At 47.2% G+C, this 26,375-nt stretch overlaps 1 protein-coding gene across 1 annotated transcript in view; it reads right to left on the bottom strand.

Annotated features, from left to right (window-relative positions):
- Positions 1-2,392: 2,392 nt before the first annotated feature.
- Positions 2,393-26,375, bottom strand: part of LOC144591230 (ribonuclease T2-like) — a 28,977-nt gene continuing 4,994 nt past the window's right edge. Inside the window, exons 2-9 of the mRNA XM_078395508.1 lie at positions 25,021-25,079; positions 23,612-23,666; positions 18,051-18,109; positions 15,121-15,207; positions 13,118-13,151; positions 9,546-9,590; positions 4,224-4,256; positions 2,393-2,886 (exon numbers count right to left, since the gene is read on the bottom strand). Of these exons, the coding sequence (XP_078251634.1) occupies positions 2,854-2,886; positions 4,224-4,256; positions 9,546-9,590; positions 13,118-13,151; positions 15,121-15,207; positions 18,051-18,109; positions 23,612-23,666; positions 25,021-25,079 (405 nt within the window). The 3' untranslated portion in view covers positions 2,393-2,853. The remainder of the gene's footprint in view (positions 2,887-4,223; positions 4,257-9,545; positions 9,591-13,117; positions 13,152-15,120; positions 15,208-18,050; positions 18,110-23,611; positions 23,667-25,020; positions 25,080-26,375) is intronic.

Consider the following 26,375-nt stretch of genomic DNA (forward strand, 5'->3'; position numbering starts at 1 on the left):
TCCACTCCTTTCGTAAAAGTGGTAAGCTTAAGGACTTTATTGGGAAGGACTAAGTTGCTGCTACAACCTTTGACGCCCGGACTAATCAAGAATCTTGATTAGGTTGAAGGAGCCGAGAGAGGGAAGAAGGTCCAGAAGAGGCTCATGAGAGTTATCCCGGGGGTGATTGGGTTAACCCGTGATGTGTGTTTGAAAGCTGTTTGTCAGAGGGTGGTGAACCTGTGGAATTCTTTGCTGGCTGTGGAGGCCAAGTTATTGGGTATTAGAGAAGAGAGTCTAAAACTAAAGGGCATACGTTGACGCAGAGAGGGAAAAGATTTAAAAGGGATACAAGAGGCAACTGCTTCCCCATACAGAGGGCTGTGTACATATGGAGCTGTCAGATGCGATGGTAGAAGCAGCTACAATTATGACATTTGAAAGCCACTGACAGCTACATAGAAGGGGGTGTTTGAAGGGATAGACACAGAGTGCTGGAGTAACTCAGCATCTGCAGTTCCTTGATAGACACAAAAAGTTGGAGTAACTCAGCGGGACAGGCAGCATCTCTGGAGAGAAGGAATGGGTGACGTTTCAGGTCGAGTCCCTTCTTCCGACTGGTTAGGGATAATGGAAACGAGAGATATAGATAGCGATGTGGAGAGATACAGAAGAATGAATGAATGATTGAATGAAACAATGAATGCAAAAAAGATATGCAGTTCCTTGTTTCAATCAAGGGTTGAGGGGATATGGGCCTGGTACAGGCAAGCTGTGGCTGGATAGTATGCAAAATAAAATATTTCATTGCATCTCGGTACACGTGACAGCAATAACAGAACTAAACTAAACCAATTGTCTCGATCAGGCTGCCATGAGGTACTTTATCAGGATGCATCTCTGCTTGGCTTGGGAACAACTCCATCCAAGACCACGAATTGTGGACGCAACCCAGACCATCACACAAACCAACCTCCCTTGTATTGACTCTATTTATATCTCATGCTGCCTCGGCAAGGCCAGCAGCATAATCAAGGACATCACACCTTAGCCACAACCTCTTCTTTCCTCAGGCAAAAGGTATTAAATGTGAAAACGCACACCTGCAGATTCAGGGACAGTTTCTTCACAGCTGTTATCTGGAAAGTGAACTATCCTATCACAGCCAGAGAGCAGTTCTGAACTACTCTCTATCTCTTATGGTAACCCCCAGATTTCACTGACACTAATGTCCATGAAGCCGGAATTAAGAACAGAGTTAGGCCATTTGGCCCATCGAGTCGACTCTGCCATTTATTCATGACCGATCTATCTTTCCCTCACAACCCATTCTTCAGCCTTCTCTCTGTAACCTTTGACCCCCTTACTGACCAGGTCAGCAGCAACATTCACTGACACTCTTGTCCATGAATCCGGAATTACGAGCAGAGTTCGGCCATTTGGCCCATCGAGTCGACTCTGCCATTTATTCATGACCGATCTATCTTTCCCTCACAACCCATTCTCCTGCCTTCTCTCTGTAACCTTTGACCCCCTTACTAATCAAGAACCAGTCAACCTCTGCTTTGAAAATACCCAATGACGGCCTGCACAGCCGTCTATGGTGATGAATTCCACAGATTCACCACCGTCTGGCGAAAGATATTTCACCTCATCTCCATTCTTATGGTCCGTCCTTTCATTCTGAGGCTGTGCCCTCTGGTCCCAGACTCTGCCACTAGTGGAAACATTCTCTCCACATGCACTCTATGTAAGCCATGCCTACTGGTCACTGCAAACCTCCCATGGCCTCTGCATTGTCCTCCACTACCCCCCCCCCCCCCCCCCCCCCTCACCCCAACCACACACACTGAACTACAAACAATTAACCCCTTCAAAACCTTTACACATTTCTGGATTTCTTTATGAGGAAAGCCCTTTCAGTCCTTCCAGTCTGTGCAATCGTATTGGCCCACAAAGTTTACCTGTGGCCCAGGATGGGCTACCAGAGTGACCGATCACCCCGTGGGGCAGGGGATGTGGGAGGAGTGCCAGGGGAACCCACGGACACAGGAAGAGCATATAAACTGCACACGGATTAGAGCTGGCAGACAGCAGCACTAACTGCTGCTCCACTGTACCCTCTACTTGGTTTTCTTTCTTCCAGCCTGTTTCATCTGCTTTGCAGACTCATTTACTGAAGGCACCCAGCGGTCCTGAATCATTGTGGGTTTCCCTTCACCCTGCCAATCCAGCTCTGAGCCTGACCATTCAGTTTGGCTGCCCTGCCCCAGGAATCCAAGTCCTTCCTCTTGTATCAGTTGTGGGTCACACATTCACCTGCACCCCCTCCTGTCTCCATCCATGGCACCAGGAGAGGTCCAGACATACATAACCAATACAAGACAAGTTTTGAAATGATTTTTTATTGCTTAAAAGCCACAAAGCAAAGCATAGCTCGCATTTGCTGAACCCCTGGAGTTTCAATCTGTCTATCACACCACTTCTTTGCCTGTTTGTGTGGTGTCCTTCCTTTGCTTGTACATATGTTTCCTCTAGGTCTCTCCCCATAATAATTTTGAGAACATTGAAAGGTGCATGTCCATGTAGTGACGATGTGTGATGTGAGCACAGGTCACAGCTGAGTCTCCAATAAAGAATATTACCTTCAGGTGATAACTGCAGTGAGAATTTAGCAGCTCGACAGGACTAACACATGAACACCTCCAACTTTCTCTCTTTCCCTCTTTCAACCTGCCTCTTTTTCCTGTTTATCCATCCACCAGAGTGTCTCTGGCAGTCTCTGTTCTTCCATCCCTTTCCATCCCCTGTCCCGCTGAGCATTTGCAGAATCGTAGCGTGCTGTGCAGTTGGTTGGCTGTGAGCTCTGTACGGTTAGTTGAGATACAAATGTGCTTCAGTAATAATCTGCGGGCAAAAGAAAGTGGTGAAAACCTTTCTGGGAAAGGAGCTGGAGTGAGGGTGACCAACAGTCGGTGAAGGGTCACCCCTCACTCACTCACTGTGGAAACCCCCCATTAACTCAGACTATCACCCCAACCCACTGGCAGGCCCTTGTCCTTGTCAACCCAAACCCTACTACCTCTCCCCCCCCCCCCTCCCCCCCATTCACTGACGACCACCGCCCCATCCACCCATTCATCCTCTGGGGCTCTGTCACTCCAGGTCTGTCCCTGCCCAAGAATAGATGGGAAAACCATGCTGCTAGGGGAAGTGAGCAGGTTAGGCAGCATCTGTGGAGGGAAGGCACAGTGGACAGGACTAAATAATCTAGAAATAATTTACCAGAATTTTTCATGGCTTGATGGCCTGAGTTAGAGAGAGTGATGTGTTTTGGGTGTTTAAAATCATGAGGAGAGTGAATAGAGTCTTTTATCCAGGATAGACAATCAAAAGTCAGAGGTCCTAGATTTAAGGAGAAAGGGGCAAGATGTAATAGGAACCTGAAGACCACTTTTTTCAATCAGAGGATGTTGGGTCATGGAATTAGGTGCCAGTGGAGATCATTCTTGCAGGAACTATAACAGCATTTAAAAGACTCTTGAACAGGCACATGGATATGAAAGACATTGAGGGATATGGGCCAAACACAGGCAAATGGAACTTGCTTATCTGAGGCATTTTGGTCGGTGTGGACAGGTTAGGCCGAAGCAGCTGTATCCATGCTGTAAGAGATAGATTGTAGGAAATGTTTCCCAATGGTACATGTGTCTAGGGACAGAGGGTGTTGGTCTAAGGAGGATCCGAGGAAGACCTTTATTCATTCAGAGGGTGATTGGAATCTGGAATGATCTCCTTGAAGGGATGGTGGAGGCAGAAATTTTCAGTGTTGAAGAAACATTTGCATGAGCTCCTGAATTACCAAGACTGAGTAGGGTGCGGACCAAGTGGTTGGAGTTGGATACCTAATGGTCAGCATGGACACAATGGACTGAGGGTTCTGTGTTGCATGATGTGGCCATAACCCTTGCATTTCTCTTTGCCACTCTTTCTTCTCTTCTCTATTTCCCTCTCCTTCCTCCCGGTCTACCTATCTGCCTCCCTCACACTCTCCCCCCAAACTATCTCTCCCCTGTACCCCTCTCACCTCACTCTGCCTTCCAGTTCTCTGTTTCACTTCTCTCACTCACTTCCTGTTCCACCCATTGTCCTGTCACCAACATCACTTCTCCCCACTAGCGCTTAGTTGCAGACACCTTCTCTGGATCGAGTGTTCGCTTTTATACTCAGGACTTGATACTCACTTTGTTTCCATTTACGTTTCCCCAGATTATTTGCTGTGAACAGAGAGCGGAAAGATAAGGTTACCAGGTACGGACGGATCTAAGTTAGGACATCAGGAGCAGAAATAAGGAGAGGTTATCAACTACTGAACCGTGGAGAGGGAGAGCCAGGCACAGGGTGGGAACAAGTCCCACATCCCCTCCCCCTCTGGAATTCCAGATTGGATTTGAGAGTCGGTGAATGACAGGAGTCCACTCAGCCCATCAGGCTTGTTCCAGCTTGATGGTGGAGCTCCTTGCTGAGTCTCACTCCCCATTCCTCCCCACAGTCCAGACTTTCTCCAGTTCCCTTTACCCAATGCTGTGAATCTACTGAGCTCCATTCAGGCAGCACATCCCAGATCACTGGAGTTCCTCGCCTGAAACATCTCTGCTGTTGTCAATCCCCTTCCCCCCCCCCCCCCCCTGTTTCTTCTGCTCTCCCTCTCTCCTGCCATCCTCCATCTATTCAATCTCTGAGAGGGCTTTCAGGGGTTTGATGAAGTCCTACCCTCAAGGCTGTGTGAAACTGGGCCAGAGGGGGTTAAAGATTGGGTAGCAGCATGGACCGGCAGCTGAGAGTGGGGGATAATTGTATTTCAGACTGTAGGCAATGGAAACATCAAATTCATATCAAATCCAGTAAAAATTTGTGTTTCAATGAGATCACCTCTCATTCTTGGAACTAGAGTTTAGACCAAGTTTGTTCGTTCTCTCTACAGAGGAGCAGCCAGACCCCATCCCAACCCACCATTCAACCTGGTAAAGCAATGCGGCTCACCCTCCATTGAGGGTAATCTTTCCTCAGGCAGGTACAGCAGATCTGTACATATTCCAGATCCTGTCTCACCAGTGCCCCATATAATTGGAGCAATCCTCTTAAAATAAAGCTCAACACACAACAAATAGCTCACTACCCTACATGTGAACTTTCAGTGGTTGGTGTGCAAGAACCCCATACTTGGACCTCTCCCAACACCAACACCGTTCAATTTCCCACCATTTAAAATTCTCCACCTTTCTCCACATTATTTTCCATCCGCCATGTTCTGCCCGATGTCTCTGCATAATCCTGGCTTGGTATCGTCAGCTACCTTGGATACATCATGTAGTGAGCTGGTGCAGGATCCTGACCCCAAACAGGCACCATCCCTCTGCCTCCACTGATGCTGAGTTCCTCCAGCAGTTTGTGTTTTGCTTGGACATATCCAACCTGATCTTCTAATACAATTCAGGGATATCAATTGTGAGCAGCTGGGCCCAGCATTAATCCAGCATCATTCCTGGTCACAGCCACCCAGTCCAAAAAATGACCCATTTTATCCCACTCCATCTTCTCTCAGTTGACCAAGTCCTGGCTCGTATATTATCCTCATGGCCGAGCATGTAAATTTTGTTTAATAACCTCCTATACTCCACTTTATTAAAGGCCTCTGAGTCCAAATACATATCAACTGGGTCCTCTTTTTCATTCCTGCCTGTTGCAACTTCGAAAGACATTAAGGTTTCAGGTTGGGACACTTCTTTGGACTGATTTTGGGGGTGGGTGGGGTGGGAAGGAAGTTGGATGAGAGGAGGGGCAGGACAAAGCCTATGAGTCACGGGTGGACACAGACAAAGGTTTTTTGATCAGCGAATGGTTGAACAAAGTCCAGAGGGTGAGTTGAAAATTGTGAAGCTAGAGGAAGGAATGTAGTTGGAAGGAAATGGGTGAGAGAGAAATGGTTATGAGTCCAGGTGTAGCACAGGGAAGAGAGATGGACTGGGGGGAAGGAAGGGGGGAAGAAGGTGGGGGAGTTTGGTAAGTTACCCAAATTGGAGAATTAAATGTCCATATTATTAGGTTGTAAGCGACCCGTGGAATTTGAGGCACTGTTCCTCTAGTTTGTGTCTGGCCTCACTCTGGCAATGGAGGAAGCACAGGACAGAAAAGTCAGTGTTGGAATGGGAAGGGGGGTTAATGTGGTTAGAAACTGGGAAATCCAGTCATCTTTGGTGGGTCGAGCTCAAGTGTCCGGCAAAACAGTCGCTGAATCTATGCTTTGTGTCACCGATAGAATGAAGGCCACATCCGGAACACCTGGAACATCTGGAAGGTTAGATCGCATGTGATCTAAGGAGAGATAGCTGGATGGATAGAAAATTGGCTTCATGAAAGGAAGCAGAGGCTGATGGTGGAAGGTTTCTTTTCACAGACTCGAGGCCTGTGACTGGTGGTGTACCTCAGGGTTTGGTGGTGGGCCCATTGCTGTTTGTCATCTATATCATTGATTTGGATGGGAATGTACATGATTAGCAAGTTTGCAGATAACACGAAAGTGGGTGGTATTTTAGATAGTTAAGATGGAGCTTAACTACAGCGCCTTCGAGAGCGAGTTGGCAAGCTCGCACCTGTGCCGACGTCCCGCCATGGTACATTCCGCCTGTTCATGCCATCGGCCCTCCGGGACTGCACCCATGTGTTCCTGCGCCGTGACACCCACCGGACGCCACTCCAGAGGCCTTATGAGGGCCCGTAACGGGTGCTGGAGCACGGACAGACAACCTTTGTCTTGGACATGGGGGGCCGGACGGAGGCCATGTCAATTGACCACTTGAAGCCGGCCCACTTGGACATCGACCAACCGGTGCGGGTTGCCCAGCCTCGGTCACGAGGTTGCCCCTCTTTGCAGGTCCCACCACCTGTCCCTCCAACTGTGCCTCCGCCGGCCCCTCTGTTGGCCGATTTTCGTACGCAGTCCGGTCGGGTAGTGCGACCACCAGTGCGTTTCGTGCCTCCGGTTCTGGGGCGCGGTGTCCTGTGGCGGCTCCCAAGGGTCGGGCCATACCACTACCGACCCCTCGGCACGGGAATGGACCGGTTCAGGGGGGCGGCCCTTTGCTACGGTTATAAAGGACAAGGTTTTGGGCACGATTTCACTCTGACAGACTTGACCGGTCTAGCAAACGTAATAAAATCAAACCTCCCGAAATACCCGGCTCCTTGCCTTTATTTCGGGCCTTTCTCGATACGTTGCCACAGTTGTCAAAAATTGCAGCAGGATCTTGATCGGTTGGCCAGGAGGGCTGAGGAATGGTTGATGGAATTCAATCAGAGAAATGTGAGGTGTTGCATTTTGGGAAGACTAAAATGGGCAGAATCTACACAGTGAACGGTAAGTCTCTGGGGAGAGTTGTAGAGAAGGAAGATCTAGGAGCGCAGGTACATAGTTTGTTGAAAGTGGCAACACAAGTAGATAAGGTGGTCAAAAAGGTTTTTGGCACACTGGCCTTCATCTGTCAGAGTATTAAGTATAGAAGTTGGGAAGTCCTGTTGCATTTATATCAGACATTGATTAGGCATTAGGCAAGATGGTGTCAAGCTGGAAAGGGTGCAGAGAAGATTTACAAGAATCTTGCCAGGATTCAAGGGCCTGAGATTTATGAGTCGTAATTATATGGAGGTTGAGCAAGCAGGACTCTATTCCTTGGAGCGCAGGAGGATGAGGGGTGATCTTATAGAGGTGTACAAAATCATGAGAGGAATAGATTGGGTAGACATACTGAGCCTCTTGCCCAGTGTAGGGGAATCAAGAACCAGAGGACATAGTTTTAAGGTGAGGGGGGGGAAAGTTAATAGGAACCTAGGGGTAACTTTCACACAGGTTGTGGATGTATGGAATGAGCTGCCGGAGGTAGTAGAGGCAGGTAGTATCACAATGTTTAAGAAACATTTGGACAGGTGCATGGATAGGACAGGTTTAGAGAGATATGGGCCAAACATAGGCAGGTGGGGCCAGTGTAGATGGGACATGTTGGTTGGTGTGGGCAAGTTGGGCCGTAGGGCGTGTTTCCGCGCAGTATGACTATCCTCCTGTCGCCTTCAGTTCTCTCTCCAACGCCATTCTTGCGAAGTACATTAATGACTTGGATGAAGGGATTAAAAGTACCATTAGCAAATTTGCAGATGATACAAAGCTGGGTGGCAGTGTGAACTGTGAGGAAGATGCTATGAGGATGCAGGGTGATTTGGACAGGTTGTGTGAGTGGGCAGATGCATGGCAGATGCAGTTTAAGGTGGATAAATGTGAGGTTATCCACTTTGGTGGAAAGAACAGGAAGGCAGATTATTGTCTGAATGGTGTCAAGTTAGGAAATGGGGAAGTACAAAGAGATCTGGGTGTCCTTGGTCATCAGTCACTTAAAGTTAGCATGCAGGTACAGCAGGCAGTGAATAAAGCTAATGGCATGTTGGCCTTTATGACAAGAGGAGTTGAGTATAGGAGCAAAGAGGTCCTTCTGCAGTTGTACAGGGCCCTAGTGAGACCACACCTGGAGTTCTGTGTGGAATTTTGGTCTCTAAATTTGAGGAAGGACATTCTTGCTATTGAGGGCGTGCAGCATGGATTCACTAGGTAAATTCCCAAAACGGTGGGACTGTCGTATGTTGAAAGACTGGAGCGACTAGGCCTGTATACGGTGGAATTTAGGATGAGAGGCGGTCTTATTCAAACATATATTATTAAGGGATTAGGCACATTAGAGGCAGAAAACATGTTCCCAATGTTGGGGGAGTCCAGAACCAGGGGCCACAGTTTAAGAATAAGGGGTAAGCCATTTAGAACGGATATGAGGAAATACTTTTTCATTCAGAGAGTTGTAAATCTGTGGAATTCTCTGCCTCGGAAGGCAGTGGAGGCCAATTCTCTGGATGCTTTCAAGAGAGAGCTAGATAGAGCTCTTAAAGATAGCGGAGTCAGGGGGTATGAGAAGAAGGCAGGAACGGGGTACTGATTGTGAATGATCAACCATGATCACATTGAATGGTGGTGCTGGCTCAAAGGGCCGAATGGCCTACTCCTGCACCTATTGTCTATTGTCAAAATCTGTTGTAATTTTAAGGGGTTGCAGCTCAGGGTGAACTTGTTGTGGTACATTTGGACCAGAGTGATTTTATCCTGAGGAGAGATTAAGCAGAATGGGCCTGTCCTCTCGAGTGGAAAATAATGAGTAATAACCTCTTGATGATTTGCATATCCATTATAGGCTTTGGGAGGGGATTTATTGCAATGTTGGTTCCTCTAGTTGAGAAGTGTAGAAGTAGGGGGTTGTTGGGATTGCAAGTTGGGACAGGCTGTTGAGTACTGAGATAAGAAAAAAATCCCCATCCTCATAGGTGGCGATTCTTTAGATTTCATCACACAGGGGTGTGGGAGCTCAGCCACTGAGGGCATTCACAACAGAGATTACTAGATTTCTGGATATCAAGGGGAACATGGATTATGGGCTGGTTGTGAGCTTTTTCCATCAGGACCTGATACTTACACATCTCTTCACAGATGGTAGATTTGTGAAGCATGCTTTGGCTTTCTGTGAACAAAGGAAAGTGGAGGTTACCAGGAGTGGACTGACCAGCTATGATCCTTCAGACAGAAAAGACGATGACAAACTAATGAAACGCAGAGAGGGAAGTGCTCCGAGCACATTACATCAGCACGTATTACTGGATGACGGATTGGCTGGAAATCTAAATAAAATAGAAAACAATAAATAACCTCAGCAAGTCAGGTAACGTTTATAGGGAAAGAAACAGATTTAACATTTCAGGTTCAACATCCCACTACAGTATCGGCAAAGGAAAGCACAAAAGGTAATTGAAGTTGCAGAAACGTCCTGAAAAGGTCAGGAAAAAGGAGGCTTGGATCAGGTCCAGGTGGCTGGGACAAAGCGTATCCCTGGAGAATGTAGTGGACTGCAGGGCACATTTATAGTAATGGAATCACACAGCACAGAAACAGGCCCATAGGCACAACCTGCCCATGCTGACCAATATGCCCCATCTATATTAGACAGTAGACAATAGGTGCAGGAGGAGGCCATTCGGCCCTTTGAGCCAGCACCGCCATTCAATGTGATCATGGCTGATCATTCTCAATCAGTACCCCGTTCCTGCCTTCTCCCCATACCCCCTGACTACGCTATCCTTAAGAGCTCTATCTAGCTGTCTCTTGAATGCATTCAGAGAATTGGCCTCCACTGCCTTCTGAGGCAGAGAATTCCACAGATTCACAACTCTCTGACTGAAAAAGTTTTTCCTCATTTTTTTTCTTCTTTTTTTTTCTTTCATATTTCAGATACAGCACGGAAACAGTCCTTTTTGGCCCACCAAGTCCGCGCCGCCCAGCGATCCCCGCACACTAACACTATCCTACACACACTAGGGACAATTTTTACATTTACCCAGTCATTTAAACTACATACCTATCCATATCATCTCCGATCTAAATGGCCTACCCCTTATTCTTAAACTGTGGCCCCTGGTTCTGGACTCCACCAACATTGGGAACATGTTTCCTGCCTCTAACGTGTCCAACCCCTTAATAACCTTATACATTTCGATAAGATCTCCTCTCCTCCTTCTAAATTCCAGTGTATACAAGCCTAGTCAATCCAGTCTTTCAACATATGACAGTCCCGCAATTCCAGGAATTAACCTAGTAAACCTACGCTGCACGCCCACAATAGCAAGAATATCCTACCTCAAATTTGGAGACCAAATCTGCGAATTTGCTAATGGTACTTTTAATCTCTTCATCCAAGTCATTGATGTATACTGTAATTAGCTGCGGTCCCAGCTCCGAGCCTTGCGGTACCCCACTAGTCACTGCCTGCCATTCTGAAAGGGACCCATTTATCCCCACTCTTTGCTTTCTGTCTGTCAACCAATTTTCTATCCATGTCAGTACCCTACCTCCAATACCATGTGCTCTAATTTTGTCCACCAATCTCCTATGTGGGACCTTGTCGAAGGCTTTCTGAAAGTCGAGGTACACCACATCCACTGGCTCTCGCCTGTCAATTTTCCTAGTTACATCCTCAGAAAATTCCAGTAGATTAGTCAAGCATGATTTCCCCTTTCGATAAGATCCCCTCTCATCCTTCTGAATTCCATTGTATACAAGCCTAGCCACTCTAGTCTTCCAACATATGACAGTCCCGCCATTCCATGAATTAACCTAGTATACCTACGCTGCACGCCCTCAATAGCAAAAATATCCTTCCTCAAATTTGGAGACCAAAACTGCACACAGTACTCCAGGTGCGGTCTCACTAGGCCCCTGTACAACTGCAGAAGGACCTCTTTGCTCCTATACTCAACTCCTCTTGTTATGAAGGCCAATATTCCATTGGCTTTCACTGCCTGCTGCACCTGGAGCTTCCTTTCAGTGAATGATGCACTAGGACACCCAGATCTCGTTGTACGTCCCCTTTTCCTAACTTGACACCATTCAGATAATAATCTGCATTCCTATTCTTACCACCAAAGTGGATAACCTCACACTTATACACATTAAACTGCATCTGCCATGCATCCGCCCACTCACACAACCTGTCCAAGTCACCCTGCAACCTTATACCATCTTCCTCACAGTTCACACTACTACCCAGATTTGTATGATCTGCAAATTTGCTAATGGTACTTTTAATCCCTTCATCCAAGTCTTTAATGTATATATTAAATAGCTGCGGTCCCAGCACCGAGCCTTGCGGTACCCCACTAGTCACTGCCTGCCTTTCTGAAAGGGACCCATTTATCCCCACTCTTTGCTTTCTGTCTGCCAACCAATTTTCTATCCATGTCAGTACCCTACCCCCAAACCCATGTGCTCTAATTTTGCCCACTAATCTCCTTTGTGGGACCTTGTTGAATGCTTTCTGAAATTCGAGGTACACCACATCCACCGGCTCTCCGCTGTCAATTTTCCTAGTCACATCCTCAAAAAATTCCAGAAGATTAGTCATGCATGATTTCCCCTTCGTAAATCCATGCTGACTCGGAACAATCCTGTTACTGCTATCCAAATGCTCTGCAATTTCATCTTTTATAATTGACTCCAGCATCTTCCCCACCACTGATGTCAGACTAACTGGTCTATAATTTCCCGTTTTCTCTCTCCCTCCTTTCTTAAAAGTGGGATAACATTAGCTACCCTCCAATCCACAAGAACTGATCCTGAATCTATAGAACATTGGAAAAGGATCACCAATGCGTCCACAATTTCTAGAGCCACCTCTTTAAGTACCCTGGGATGCAGACCATCAGGCCCTGGGGATTTATCAGCTTTCAGTCCCATCAGTCTACCCAACACCATTTCCTGCCTAATGTTCCTTCAGTTCCTCCGTTACCCTAGGATCTCTGGCCACTAGAACATCTAGGAGATTGTTTGATTGTTATACTAGTCCCACCTACTTGCACTTGGCCCATATCCCTCCTTCATTATCCATGTACCCATCCATATACCCAACATTGCATTTACCCACCACCCTCTGTGTGAAAAAGTTGCCCCTTGGGTTCCTATTAAATCTTTCCCCTATCACCCTAATCCTATGGCTTCTGATTCTTGATTCCCCTACTCTGGGTAAAAGACTGTGCATCTTATACATCATGATCTTATACTCACTCCTGTGTAAGTTCATTCCTCATCCTCCTGCATTCCAGGGAATAAAGTCCTAGACTGCCCAATCACTCCCTGTAGCTCAGGCCCTCAAGTCCTGGCAACATCCTTGTAAAGGATGTTCGTAAAGGAAAACTAAAGGCCAAAAAAATAAGGCCTGGCAGACCTCTGGCAGATAAGATGCAAGAGACTCCAATGAGTTTTTGTAACATTTTATGCGTGGGTGGGGGGTGGGAGACACGACATGGGGGGGGGGAGATATGACACGGGGGGGGGGGGGGGATATGACACGGGGAGGGGGGGGGGAGATATGACACGGGGGGGGGGGGGGGGAATACGGAAGAGACGGCGCCGAGGACTCCTGTACATTGGTAACATTAGGTCCCTGTCTCAGAACATAAACACCTTGTAACAAAGAACCATTAATTGAGCATGACTTACCTCTGGGTCTTGGTCTACACAACCTTTCACACGTCTGCAACAAAACAAAGAAGTTTTGTTTCCGCTGCACATCAACATTCAACGCTCATAAGTAAATACAAATTATTGTATCCCTTCCTCCCCCTCACCAACATACCGTCCCCACATTCCTCACCCTCTCTGCTTAATCCCCATTAACCCATGCGCTCCCTCTCAGTATTCCCACCTCTCCACACACTCTCCCTCTCTGGCACACAATCACATTGGAGAGTAGCAACGATTTGTGAACAAAAACTGATCTGTGTTCCTGTTGCATTGTGCAGCTCTCTGTCCATCTACACAGGTTCACAACCCAATGGTATGAACATTGAATTCACCAATATCAAGTAATACCCCCATGCCCTCTCTCGTTTCCGTTCCCCCCTCCTACACCCGGTGCAGCCCATTTATTTCACTATCTCCCATCTGCCCCTTCACACCCCACCATTTTCCTTCCTCAGTGTGCTCATCTCCCATCCCCAGATCCCTCATTTCTCTTTTATTCCCCCCTCTTCCCCCCCCCACACAATACTGCACACAATACTCCAAATGTGCCCTGACCATAGTTTATAAAGCTGCAACATGATCACCTGATTGTAAAACCCACATCTGACTGATGAAGGTAAGCAAGCTGTCTGCCTTCTTTACCTCCCTATCCATGTTGTGCTTCCACTTTCAGTGAACTATGGACTTGCTCCTCAAGATTCCTCTGCAGATAATGCTATGGAGGGTTTAATTTATAAGGACCAGATTCAAAGAGCAGAGGGCAAAGCTTTAAAGTGAGAGGGGCAAAGTTTAAAGGAGAGTGGTGGGTGCCTGGAACACACTGCTGAGGGTGGTGGTGGAGGCAGATACAATAGTGGCATTTGAGGCCTTTAAATAAGTACATGGATATGCAGGGAATGGAGGGATGTGGATCATGTGCAGGTGGAGGAGATTAGTTTATCTTGGCATCATGAACAGCACTGACATTGTGGGCCAAAGGGCCTGTTCCTGTGCTGCATTGTACTGATAGGCCTGGAACAATGCAGGGTGTAACACAGGGAACTTTGATCATGTGGATGATCACAGTCTTTTCCCAAGGGCGGGAAAGTGTAAAACTAGATTTTCGATGAGAGGGGAAAGATTTAAAAGGGATCTGAGGGTGGTGGGAGTATGAAATGAGCTGCCAGAAGAGGTAGGAGGAGCGAGTACAATAACAATATTTCAAAGTTATACGGACAGGTACATGGATTGGAAAGGTTTAGAGGAGTATGGGCCAAACGCAACCTAATGGGTCTGGCTCGAGGTGAACACTTTGGTTAGCATGGAAGAGGTGCTGAAGGCCCTGTTTCCATGCTGCGTAGCTCTCTGTCTATATGATCTATATTCTGCCTCTCCCTCTACCCATCCATCTCTTTCTCCCTGCCTGTATAGCTCTCCATCTCTTCACATCTGTCCTCCTCCCCTCTTTTCACACATCTATCTGTAACTATCTATCTATCTTCCTGTGTCTTCCTCTGTTTCCCACATCTGTTTGTTTTGTCAGGCATCTGTGCATCTCCCCCTTCTCTCTCTCCCTCGCTGCATCCTTTATCTCCCACTCTCTCTCTGCCACTCATACACTGTTGCTCTCTCCTTCCACTCTCCATCTTTTCCCATCTCTTTGTGCTCTGTCCTCAATCTCCCCTTTCCTTCTCATTGTCTCCCCCTCTGTCACTCTTACTCTCTCCATCACTTCTCCCTCAGACTCTCTCTCTGTCCGTCCTCCTCCTCTCCCTCCTTCCATCTCTCTCTCTCTCTCTCTCTCTCTCTCTCTCTCTCTCTCTCTCTCTCTCTCTCTCTCTCTCTCTCTCTCTCTCTCTCTCTCTCCATCTCCCTGCCTCTGTCTATCTTCTTCCATATATTTGTCTCTCTGCCACCCTTCCTCATTTTGTCTCTCTCTCCTCCTGTGGATGGTGGTAGTGGGGCTGTATGTCAGTGAGATACACACATCAGGTCCTCACCTGTAGTAGTTCAGACCTTTCTCAAAGTACCGATGCACTGTTAATGTCTGAGTAGCAGGCTTCCCGTGTGCATACCACTGTTGGGGCCTGTGGAAAGAGATTAGGAACAGCAATGTTTCAATATGAAGAGTTTTCAAGAGTGCAGAGCTGAAAGATGGATTGAAGGAGAAACAGAAACTGTCTTTGAATGATATTGGTGGTGAGACCACACTTGGACTATTGTGCAGAGTTCCAGTCACCCAACTACAGGAATTATTCCAACTAAATATATAGGAATAATTTCAACTATGGGAACCCCGTCATTAAGTTGGAAAGGGTACAGAAGAGATTGATGAGGATGTAACAGGGACAGGAGGGATTGAATGATATGGAGGGACTGGACAGGCTGGGGCTGTTTTCTGGAGCGAAGAAGGCAATAAAGTGACTGCTTTCCCAGGGTTGGGGTGTCTAAAACATGAGGGCATAGGTTTAAGGTGAGAGGGGAAAGATTTAAAGGGGACATAAGGGGCAATCTTTTCCACACAGACGGTGCTACATTTATGGAATAAGCTGACAGAGGTCATGTAGAGATGGATTTAAAAGACATTTGGACAGGCATTTGGATAGAAATGTTTAGAGGAAATTAAAAACAAGTTGGTGGAGACCAGACAGTATCTGCAGGGAGAAAATGCACAGATGACCATTTTTTCCAGTCTGAAGATCAGGAACCAAAACATTATTTGTCCAGTTGGAAGGGGAGGGGAGGGGAGGGGGTGGGGAGAGTGGGTGATGAAGGAGAGTGTCCATGGTGGGGGTGGGGGTGGGGGTGGGGAGAGTGGGTGATGAAGGAGAATGTCCATGGGAGGGGAGCGATGATGGGGGAGAATGTCCATAGGAGGGGTGGGGGCAGGGAGGGTGGGTGATGAGGGAGAGTGTCCGTGGGTGGGGAGGGGGTGGAGAGAGTGAGTGGTGGGGGAGAGTGTTCAGAGGAGGGGTGGGGGCAGGGAGAGTGGGTGATGAGGGAGAGTGTCCATGGGAGGGGAGGGGTGATGGGGGAGAATGTCCACAGGAGGGGTGGGGTTGGGGAGAGTGGGTAATGAGGCACAGTGTCCATGGGTGGGGAGAGTGGGTGATGGGGGAGAGTGTCCGTGGTAGGGGTGTAGAGTGGGTGATGAAAGTGTCCGTGGGAGGGGTGTAGAGAGTGGGTGGTGCGAGTGTCCGTTGAAGGGTGGGAAGGGGGTGGGGAGAGTGGGTGATGGGGGAGAGTGTCCATAGGAGGGGTGGGGATGGGGAGAGTGGGTGATGAGAGTGTCCATGGGAGGGATGGGGATGGGGAGAGTGGGTGATGGGGGAGAGTGGGTGATGGGGCAGAGTGGGTGATGGGGGAGAGTGGGTGATGGGGGAGAGTGGGTGATGGGGGAGAGTGGGTGATGGGGCAGAGTGGGTGGGGAGAGTGGGTGATGGGGCAGAATGGTGGAGAGAGTGTCCGTGGGAGGGGATCCAGTGGGTTGGAGATTTGACTGATATGAAGGTACAGCACAGCAGTCAGTTATTTGGCTTATTGAGTCTGCACTGACCACCAAGCACCCATTTTATGATCAATTGCCCCATAGATTCTCCCCCTTCATTTATAGCAGCCAATTAACGTAGCACTCACACATCTTTTGAATATGGGAAGAATCCAGAGCACCCTTGGGAAGCCCACAGAATAACAGGGAGAATGTACAAACACAGGCAGCAGCAGATATCAGGATTGAACCAGGGGTTACTGGAGCCGTGTGGTGGTAGCTTTACTAGTTGTACCACTGTGCCACCTAAACCATTGAACAGACAAACTTTGGTGTTCAAACCCAAGGATTGCAGGTGTGCAGTACACAAGGTTGCCAGCACAGGTGTGCACAATATTTCCCTTCATTTGTCAGGCACTAAATAAGAACAGTGTTACAACTTTATCTATTGGTCAGGCCACACCTGGAGAACTGTATAATTCTGATCTAGGATTAGGCACCTGAATTATGAGGAACGACTGGATAGACAGCGTTAGCTTTCCCGGGAGTTGAGGAGGCTGAAGGGGACCCGGTGGACATGCACAAAGGTATGAGAGTAAGAGACAGAGCAGATAGTAGGAAACTAGATGGCTCACTTTTAGGAGAAGTGGGAAAAGATTTAGAGATCTGAAAATAACTTTTTCAAGAGAGGGTAGTTGGAATCTGAAACACACTGCTCGAGGCAGTGGAAGCAGTGACTCTCACAACATTTAGAAGTTAGAAGAGGATTGATGAGGGCAGTGTGGCCTGCTAAATTCAGCAAGGCCTTTGACAAGGTATCGCATTGTAAGCTCGGCTGGAAGGTTAGATCACATGGGATCCACGGCAAACTAGCCAATTGGTGAGAAAATTGGTTTGATGGCAAGAGCCAGAGGGTATAGTAAAGAGTTGTTATTCAGATTGGAGATCAGAAACCAGTGGTGTGCCACAGGGATCGATGCTGGGTCACTATTGTGGAATGACCGAATGGCCTAATTCTGCTCCAATCACTTATGACCTTGTCATGGCCCAGCTAATGTCCACATAGACAACGATCTTTAACCTCAATCAATCCTCTTGGTCACCTCTTTAAAAAACTGTCTGCTTTGTGAGATATGATTTCCTATGATTATCCCTGATCAGTCTTTATCTATCAACTGCTGGTAAATGATGTCCCTCAGAATCACCTGCAGTTACGTACCCACTACTGATGCGGTCTCACCAGTGGTGCCCTGGCTTGTCCTTGGTGCCCTTAAATAACTGTACATTAGCCACCCTCCAGTCTACTGGAACTTCACCTGTGCCTAAAGATGATGGTAATATCTGTGCAAGGGCTCCACAATTTCTACCCGAGCTTTTCACAAGGTGCAAGTATACATTTGGTCAACCCCTGGGGATTTATCCACCTGAGGTACAAACCATTACCAAAGAGCGTTATGGCTAGACAGATCGGGCCAAACGACGGTCAACTCTTCCATTAAATCCTGAAAATAAACAATTTAAGTTTGTGTCAGGACAAGAGTGAAATAAAAACTGAAAATACAAGAAAGAGAACATCACATCACAATAGCAGCTGGATTGCAAACAAGTTGGTCCATACCGGCCAGCAGTGGCCCAGCTACCCTAGTCCCATTTGCTTGGTCCATAATACTCCAAACCTGTCCTATCCATGTACTTGTCCAACTGTTTCTTAAACAATGGGATAGTCCCATCCTCAACTACCTCCTCTGGTAGCTTGTTCCATACACTCATCACCCTCTGTGTGAAAAGGTTACCACTCGGATTACGATTAAATCTTTGTCCCTTCACCTTGAACCTATGCCCTCTGGTCCTTGATTCTCCTACTCTGGGTAAAAGACTCTGTGCATCTACCCGATCTATTCCTCTCATGATTTTGTTTACCTCTATAAGATCTCCCCTCATCCTCCTACGCTCCATGGAATAGAGACCCAGCCTAGTCAACCTCTTCCTATAGCTCACACCCTCTAGTCCTGGCAACATCCTTGTAAATCTTTTCTAAACCCTTTCAAGCTTGACAATATCTTTGCTATAACATGGTGACCAGAACTGAACACAATATTCTAAATGTGGTCTCACCAACGTCTTATAAAACTGTAACATGACCTCCCAACTTCTATACTCAATACTCTGACTGATGAAGGCCAAAGTGCCGAAAGCCTTTTTGATTACCTTATCTACCTGCGACGTGACCTTCAAGGAACCATGCACCTGTACTCCTCGATCCCTCTGCTCTGTAACACTACACAGAGGCCTACCATTTTACTGTGTAGGTTCTACCCTTGTTTGACGTCCCAAAATACAACACCTCACACTTCTCTGCATTAAATTCCATCAACCACTCCTCCGCCCACCTTGCCAATCGATCCAGATCCTGCTGCAATTGTTCACAACCATCTTCACTATCTGCAAAACCACTAACTTTGGTATCATCAGCAAATTTGATAATCTTGCCCTGTATGTTCTCATCCAAATCATTGATGTAGATGGGAAACAGTAATGGGCCCAGCACCAAACCCTGAGGCACACCACGCGTCACAGGCCTCCATTCTGAGAAGCCACCTTCCACCATCACCCTCTGCCTCCTTCCATGGAGCTAATTTGCTATCCTTTCAGCTGTCTCTCCTTGGATCCCATGAGATCTAATCTTCCAGAGCAGCCTACCATGTGGAACCTTGTCGAACACCGTACTGAAGTCCATTAACACAACTTCTACAGCTCTGCCCTCATCAACCTTTTTGCTCACGTCTTCAAAAAAATCAAACAGAATTCTGAGACATGACCTCCCACGTACAAAACCATGCTGACTATCCCTAATTAGCCCTTGCCCATCCAAATGCCTGTATATTCTATCCCTCCGAATACTCTCCAGCAACTTACCAACTACAGATGTTAAGCTCACCGGCCTATAGTTCCCAGCATTTTCCCTGCAGCCTTTCTTGAAAAGAGGCACAACATTTGCCACCCTCCAATCTGGCACCTCTCCTGTATTTAAGGATGACTCATAAATTTCAACCAGGGCTCCCGTAATTTCCTCTCTAGTTTCCCGGAATGTCGTCGGATATATCTGATCAGGCCCCGGAGATTTGTCTACCTTCATACACGACAGTACCTTCAGTACTTCCTTGACGGTAACAATGACTCTCATGACACTTCCAGTGACTGCTCCAATTTCCTCTGCCCTACTGTCTTTCTCCTCAGTAAATACAAAGGAGAAATACTCATTTGAGGACCTTGCCCATCTCCTGTGGCTCCACACAGAGGTGACAGTTTTTATTCCTGAGATGTCCCACTCTCTCTCTAGTTACCCTTTCTCCCTTAATTATTTATAAAATCTTTTGGAATTGTTCTTGAGGCTACTCGCCAGAGCTATCTCCTGGCCTCTTTTTAGCCTTTCTGTTCTCCTTTTTTTAGTTGCTCCTTAGTTCCCAAAACTCCTCCAGGGGTGCACTTGATCCCAGCTGCCTATACCTGTCCCATGTATCCTTCTTGTTTTTGACTAACATCTCAATTTCCCTCATCAGCCAAGCTGCCTTGTTTGCCTGCTATGCCTTTCACTCTAACGGGGACGTACACATCCTGAGCTCTCTTTAGTACACTTTTAAAAACATCCCACTTGGCCGATGTTCCTTTCCCCATCAAATAACCTGCTCCAGTCAACTTGAAGGGTCTCTAATACCCTCAAAGTTGGCCTTGCCACAGTTGAGCATTTTAACACATGGACCCTCTCCATCCCGATCCATAGCTTTCTTAAACCTCATCTGAACCCTTCATGCTATGATTTTCCCAGTCTATATTAGGAAAGTTAAAATCCCCTACAATAACAACCTTATTTGACCTGCAGCTGTCTGCAATCTCCTGGCACATTTGCTCTTCTAATTCCCGTTGATTATTTGGACGTTTGTAGTACACCCCTTTCCTGATCATCCCTTTCTTGTTCCTCAGCTCCACCTATATAGTTTCAATAGACGAACCGTCCGTAATGTTACCTCTGAACTTAACCTCTGAACCAAGCCGTGCCATCCTCCTTAATCAACAATGCAACTCCCCCTTTGCTTTTTTCGTCACCCATGTCTCTCCTGAAGTTTCTGTACCCCGGATCATTGAGCTGCCAGTCCTGCCCCTCCCTTTTCCAGGTTTCAGTCATGGCTACAACGTCCCAGTCGTTCGAACCTAACCACGTCCTAAGCTCATATGCCTTACCCATCAAGCCCTTGCATTAAAATACATGCAGTTTAAACCATCCCTCCTTCCACACTCTCCGGGTTTTTCCCTCTTCTGTCCATCAACCTTTCCTACACCACCCTCCATTCTAACCTCTCCTGTGCCTCTGTCCTGCACGAGATCCCACCCCACTGCCAATCTAGTTTAAAGCCTCCCATGTAGCATTAGCAAACCTTCCCGCTAGGATGCTGGTCCCCCTCCAGTTTAGGTGCAACCCATCCCTTTTATACAGGTCACCCCTGCTCTGGAAGAGATCCGAAAGATCCTGAAATCCGAATCCCTGCCCCCTGCACAAACTCTTCACGGAGTTGGACAAAAGAAAATTCACCAGGATGTTGCCTGAAAAGGAGGTTGATAAAGGATAATAAGATCATGAGGGGCATTGACAGCATAGATAGTTGGAGTCCTTTCCCCAGGGTAGGAATGTCCAGATACATGGGTAGGAAAGGAATAGAGAGATGAGATCCCAATGTGGTCAAATGGGGTCATGCAGATGAGGATCATGATCAGCATAGACAAGGTTACCTGAAGGAAACGTTTCTGTGCTGCACTACTCTACAACTCTATAAGCATCGAATTGAGCTCTTTGGCATACTGGGTTCATGCAATTTACCCAACTACACTAATCCCATTTGCCCACATTAAGACAGTATCCCTCTCTGCCAAGTCCTATTTAAGCATTTGACTCAAAGCTTTTTAAACATAGGATTCAGATTAACATTCAGCGCGGAAACGGCCCCTTTGGCCCAAGTCCTCGCCAACCAGCGACCCCCGCACATTAACACTATCCTACACACACGAGAGATGGGGTTTTTAACATTTACCAAGCTTACAACCCAAGAGTATGAACATTGAATTCTCCAATTTTAGGTGACCTCTAACAACCCCCCCCCCCCCCCGCCTTACCTGGCTCACGCCTATTTCTCCCTTCCCCCTCCTCTTACATCTCTTCCTATGGCTTCACAATTTGTAATCCCCCTCCTCTCTCCAGCTTTCTTTCCCCCCACCCCTTACAATCAGTCTGAAGAAGTATCCTGACTTGAAACGTCTCCAATCCACATTCCTCAGAGATGTTGCCAGACCCACTGAGTTACTCCAGCACTTTGTTTCTTTGTTTAACACAGACCAGACTTAGACCCAACCAGTGACCCAACCAACACAATCACTGACTTGTCAGACCCTGGTCATCCTTCTCCCTGTTCCCTTCCAGCAGAAGGTACAGAAGCTTGAAAGCGTGCAACACTAGACTCCAGAACAGCTTCTTCCCCTCTGTTATCAAGCTTCTGAACGGTCCTTCCATTAACTAGGGTACTAAACCAATTCACCTCTACTGCATTGCAGACATTGGACTTTGTTTCTGGAACTAATGCACTACAAAGCTGAGAAACATATTCTCAGTTACTCCAGCACTCTGTATCTTCCCCTTTGTTCTATCTATTGCATTCGAGTTTGGCTTGATTGTATTTATGTATAGTATTTTCTGATCTGATTGGAAAGCATGCAAAAGAAAGCTTTTCACTGTATCTCGGAACATGTGACAACAATAAACTTAAGCCGAACCTAAACCTAATATTGTGTAGGAAAGAACTGCAGATGCTGGTTTAAATCGAATGTAGACACAAAATGCTGGAGTAACTCAGTGGGACAGGCAACATCTCTGGAGAAAAGGAATGGATAACATTTCGGATAAGACTTCTTCAGACTGAAGGGTCTCGACCTGAAATGTCACCCAGTCCTTCTCTCCAGAGATGCCTCCTGTCCCGCTACACCTAATATTCACAGGTGAAATACTACAAGATTGGAAGGCTTGAGTTATTAGGTGACATTGGATCAGCTGGGGACACAAGAAACTGCAGGCGCCGGAATCTTTAGCAAAAACAATGCTGGAGTAAGATGCTGGATTCAGGCAGCATCTGCAGAGGGAATAGACAGGAGACCTTTTGGGTTGGGAACCTTCTTCAGATTGATCAGACTGAACAGACTGGGACTGTTTTCCCTGGAGTGAAGGAGGCCGAGGGGTGATCTTATGGAGGTTTATGAAATCATGGGAAGCATAGAGAAGGCGCATGGTCACAGCCTATACTCCAGCATAGGGGAGTCTAAAACTAGAGGGCGCAGCTTTAATGTGAGAGGGGAGAGACTTATTCCCACATAGGGTGCTGGGTATAAGGAAGAAGCTGCCACAGAAATTGGTAGGGATGGGTAGAATTATAACGTTTAAAAGACATTTGTACAGGTTTATGCATAGGAAGGGTTTAGAGAGATATGAGCCAAACAGGCAAAGCTCACTAGCTTTGGTAGACATCTTGATTGGCATGGATAAGCTGACAGGTCTCTGTGCATGCTGCATGATTCTAATATCAGATATCTGTGGGGGAGTAACATGCTTGGATCTATGGCAGGAGTTCAGATAGTTTATGTGTGGAAATAACAGATACCAGAGTTACAGAGTGGGAAGTCATTCATTGTCTGTAGGAAGTAATTTACATGTTGAATAACAGATACTAGGAGTGGGTTACAAACTGAAGGTTTTCAATGGGTTTGTGTGTTAATGTACACAATCTCAAATACTGCAGCTGAGGCCAATGTAAAATGCCCAGAGAACAGACCTGAGGACACTTCCTGCTGCTGTGTGATTTGAAAAGCCCACCCACCCTCTAGAGAAATTGACCAAAGGCCTGTGTGCCAGCGTGTCACCCCAGACCCAAAACCCACGATGGTCTTGAACCGTAAGTACTACTGACCTTTATTTTGTTGTAGTTATACGGATCCATATTCACATTGCAACCCTTGGGGGGCCTGGAAGATAAATGGATGGGATGAGTTACTACCTCCAAGCTGAAGAGTTCCTGCACTTTGCTGACAACTTCTTCACAGGGACAACACTTCCTGTTCTGTCTCAGTGCCAGAGACCAGGGGCTCCGTGGTAACTCCAGCGTTGCAGAATCGGTGCTCCCACACTGCAGCTTGGAGCAATGACAGCAAATATACCCCGTCCCGGGTTTGCCGGGTGTGAAGTGTAATAGTGAGGAGGTGTGGGAATTGTGGGAAGAACTGAACTGCTCTCTGTCTTGTTATGAGCACTTCGTACCGTGGAAATAGAACTTTATTTTAGTGAAGTGTCTCATAGGTTGAACATGTCTGACCTTGTACTTTTGATCTTTAATGTTAAGGCTGATAAGGGAAAGAGGAGAATTCTGGATCACAATAGTTAACCATGTTAACAAATATACGTGACCCACTCCACATTTCTTGCTATTAAATATGATATTAAAAGGTCGCATGCTCTGAGTCAGCAGAGCAGTCTCTGGCTTGACACCGTTATTGTGAACAAAGAAGTGAATTGTCACTCACGTCTTGAATATATTATTCCAACAGAGGTCTGGCTTTGTCTCTGCAGACCTTTAGTGACATCACAACAGATTCTTGGTCTCTTTATTTAAAGAGAGGTATAGCTGCCATGGAAGCAATAGACAATAGACAATAGGTGCAGGAGGAGGCCATTCAGCCCTTCGAGCCAGCACCGCCATTCAATGCGATCATGGCTGATCACTCTCAATCAGTACCCCGTTCCTGCCTTCTCCCCATACCCCCTCACTCCGCTATCCTTAAGAGCTCTATCCAGCTCTCTCTTGAAAGCATCCAACGAACTGGCCTCCACTGCCTTCTGAGGCAGAGAATTCCACACCTTCACCACTCTCTGACTGAAAAAGTTCTTCCTCATCTCCGTTCTAAATGGCCTACCCCTTATTCTTAAACTGTGGCCCCTTGTTCTGGAGCAGTTGGGTGAATGGTGAAAGGTTGAGTCCTGGGATGGGGTGCTGTATGAGAGATTGAGCAGGTTGGGCCGAAGCTCACTGGAGATTTTGGAATGAGAGGTGATCTTCATGAATTGTCTAAATTGTGCGGGGGACTGACAGGGTTGTGTCAGATTCAGGGGCGGCCATTTGAGGTGGAGCTGAAGACCTTTGCTCAGAATGCAGCCGTGCAGCTGCAGAACCAGCTGTTGTTCTGGCGCTGGTGCCCAGTGCCTGGGCTCAGTGGAGACCACAGCCCAGCACCACAGCCCGACACTACCACTGGAGACCCCCCTGTCAGCTCTCCCTGACAACTCCCATCTCTCACTAGAACCCATCTGAGTAACGAGACTTACCACCAGCCATGGATGGTCCACCACTCAAATTTACATCCTTTGCCGGTCCAGTGATTCACCTGGAGAAAGAACAAAGAAAACCCATCACTGAAACAGAATGGATGAAAAAGTTTAAAAAAAAGATAGATCATTGGGGTCATTGTCAGGCAGAGAGTGGGCAGGCAATGGGAGGGTTTGGCAAAAGGACAGAGGGGTGAGTGAACAAAGGGAGGGGTGGAAGAGACAGGTGGATGGGTCAAAGTGACTGTGGGATTGGTTGCTTCTCTCCAGGTGGATGTTTCTCTGCTTCTCAGGATATGAGTGAGAGGGTGCAGAGGAAAGTGGGACCCAGAACAAGCGATACACATTGGTACCAATGTGGAGAAGGCAGCAATGGAAGTCTGTCAATGTTGCCAGAGGTGGACAGGTGGCAATCTCTGGGCTGCTGGCACGGCCAGGCTTCAGGGAGAACAGAATATGAAGAGAAGGTGGTAGACTGGTAACATCCATGATGCATGCAGGTACATTCAGATTCAGAGGCAGATGAAACCTGCATGAGATGGACGGGTCACAAGTTAATAGGATTGGGACAATGCCCAAGTCATGACAGTTGAATCAAGATCAGCAGGGTATGGGCATACCAGACAATAACAGCAAAAATAAATAAGGGGAACAGAGGGTGTGAGTGTTGGATGATGACAGAGAAGGAATTGTTGGATAGGAGCAAATTGAGAGACACAATCTGGTGTCCACAATATACACAGAATGTGATGAGTAAGATTGGTGAGCTGCAGGTACAAAGAGCCATGTGTGATTATGATGTGCTGCTGATCACATGGCTCATTCTCGGCAGAACAGACCTCTTAATATTCAAAGATATGGTGGACAGAAAAGGCAAGGATGGAAAACAGGAGATGGGGGGCAGAGGAAAATGGTATTATAGACTATTGATTAAACATTCCCTTCTCCAAACAAGACAGCATCAAAGCTTCACCGTCGCCTCTCGCCGATGGACGGATGCCAACTACTATAGACTGAAGAGAGGGGATGTCCTTGAGGCCATGCACAAACTCGCTTGGGCTGGAATTCACTTTGCAGAACTTCCTCTTCTTCCCGACGTCGTTCATGCCCACGTGCACAACCACTTCTGGCTGTTCACCCTTCCTCTTGAGGATGTTCTGAAGTCGGTCTGTGACATCTTTAACCCTGGCACCAGGGAGGTAACAGACCATCCTGAAGTCCCGCCTGCCGCTACAGAATCTCCTGCCCACACTTCGGACAATGGAGTCACCCACTACTATGGCTCTGCCTGACGTCGGTCTCCCCAGTCGAGTCTCCTTGCCAGGATTGGAGCCACCGACCTGTTCACCGCTTGG

This window comes from Rhinoraja longicauda, unplaced genomic scaffold (assembly GCF_053455715.1).
Source record: "Rhinoraja longicauda isolate Sanriku21f unplaced genomic scaffold, sRhiLon1.1 Scf000739, whole genome shotgun sequence".
NCBI classification, from domain to species: Eukaryota; Metazoa; Chordata; class Chondrichthyes; order Rajiformes; family Arhynchobatidae; genus Rhinoraja; species Rhinoraja longicauda.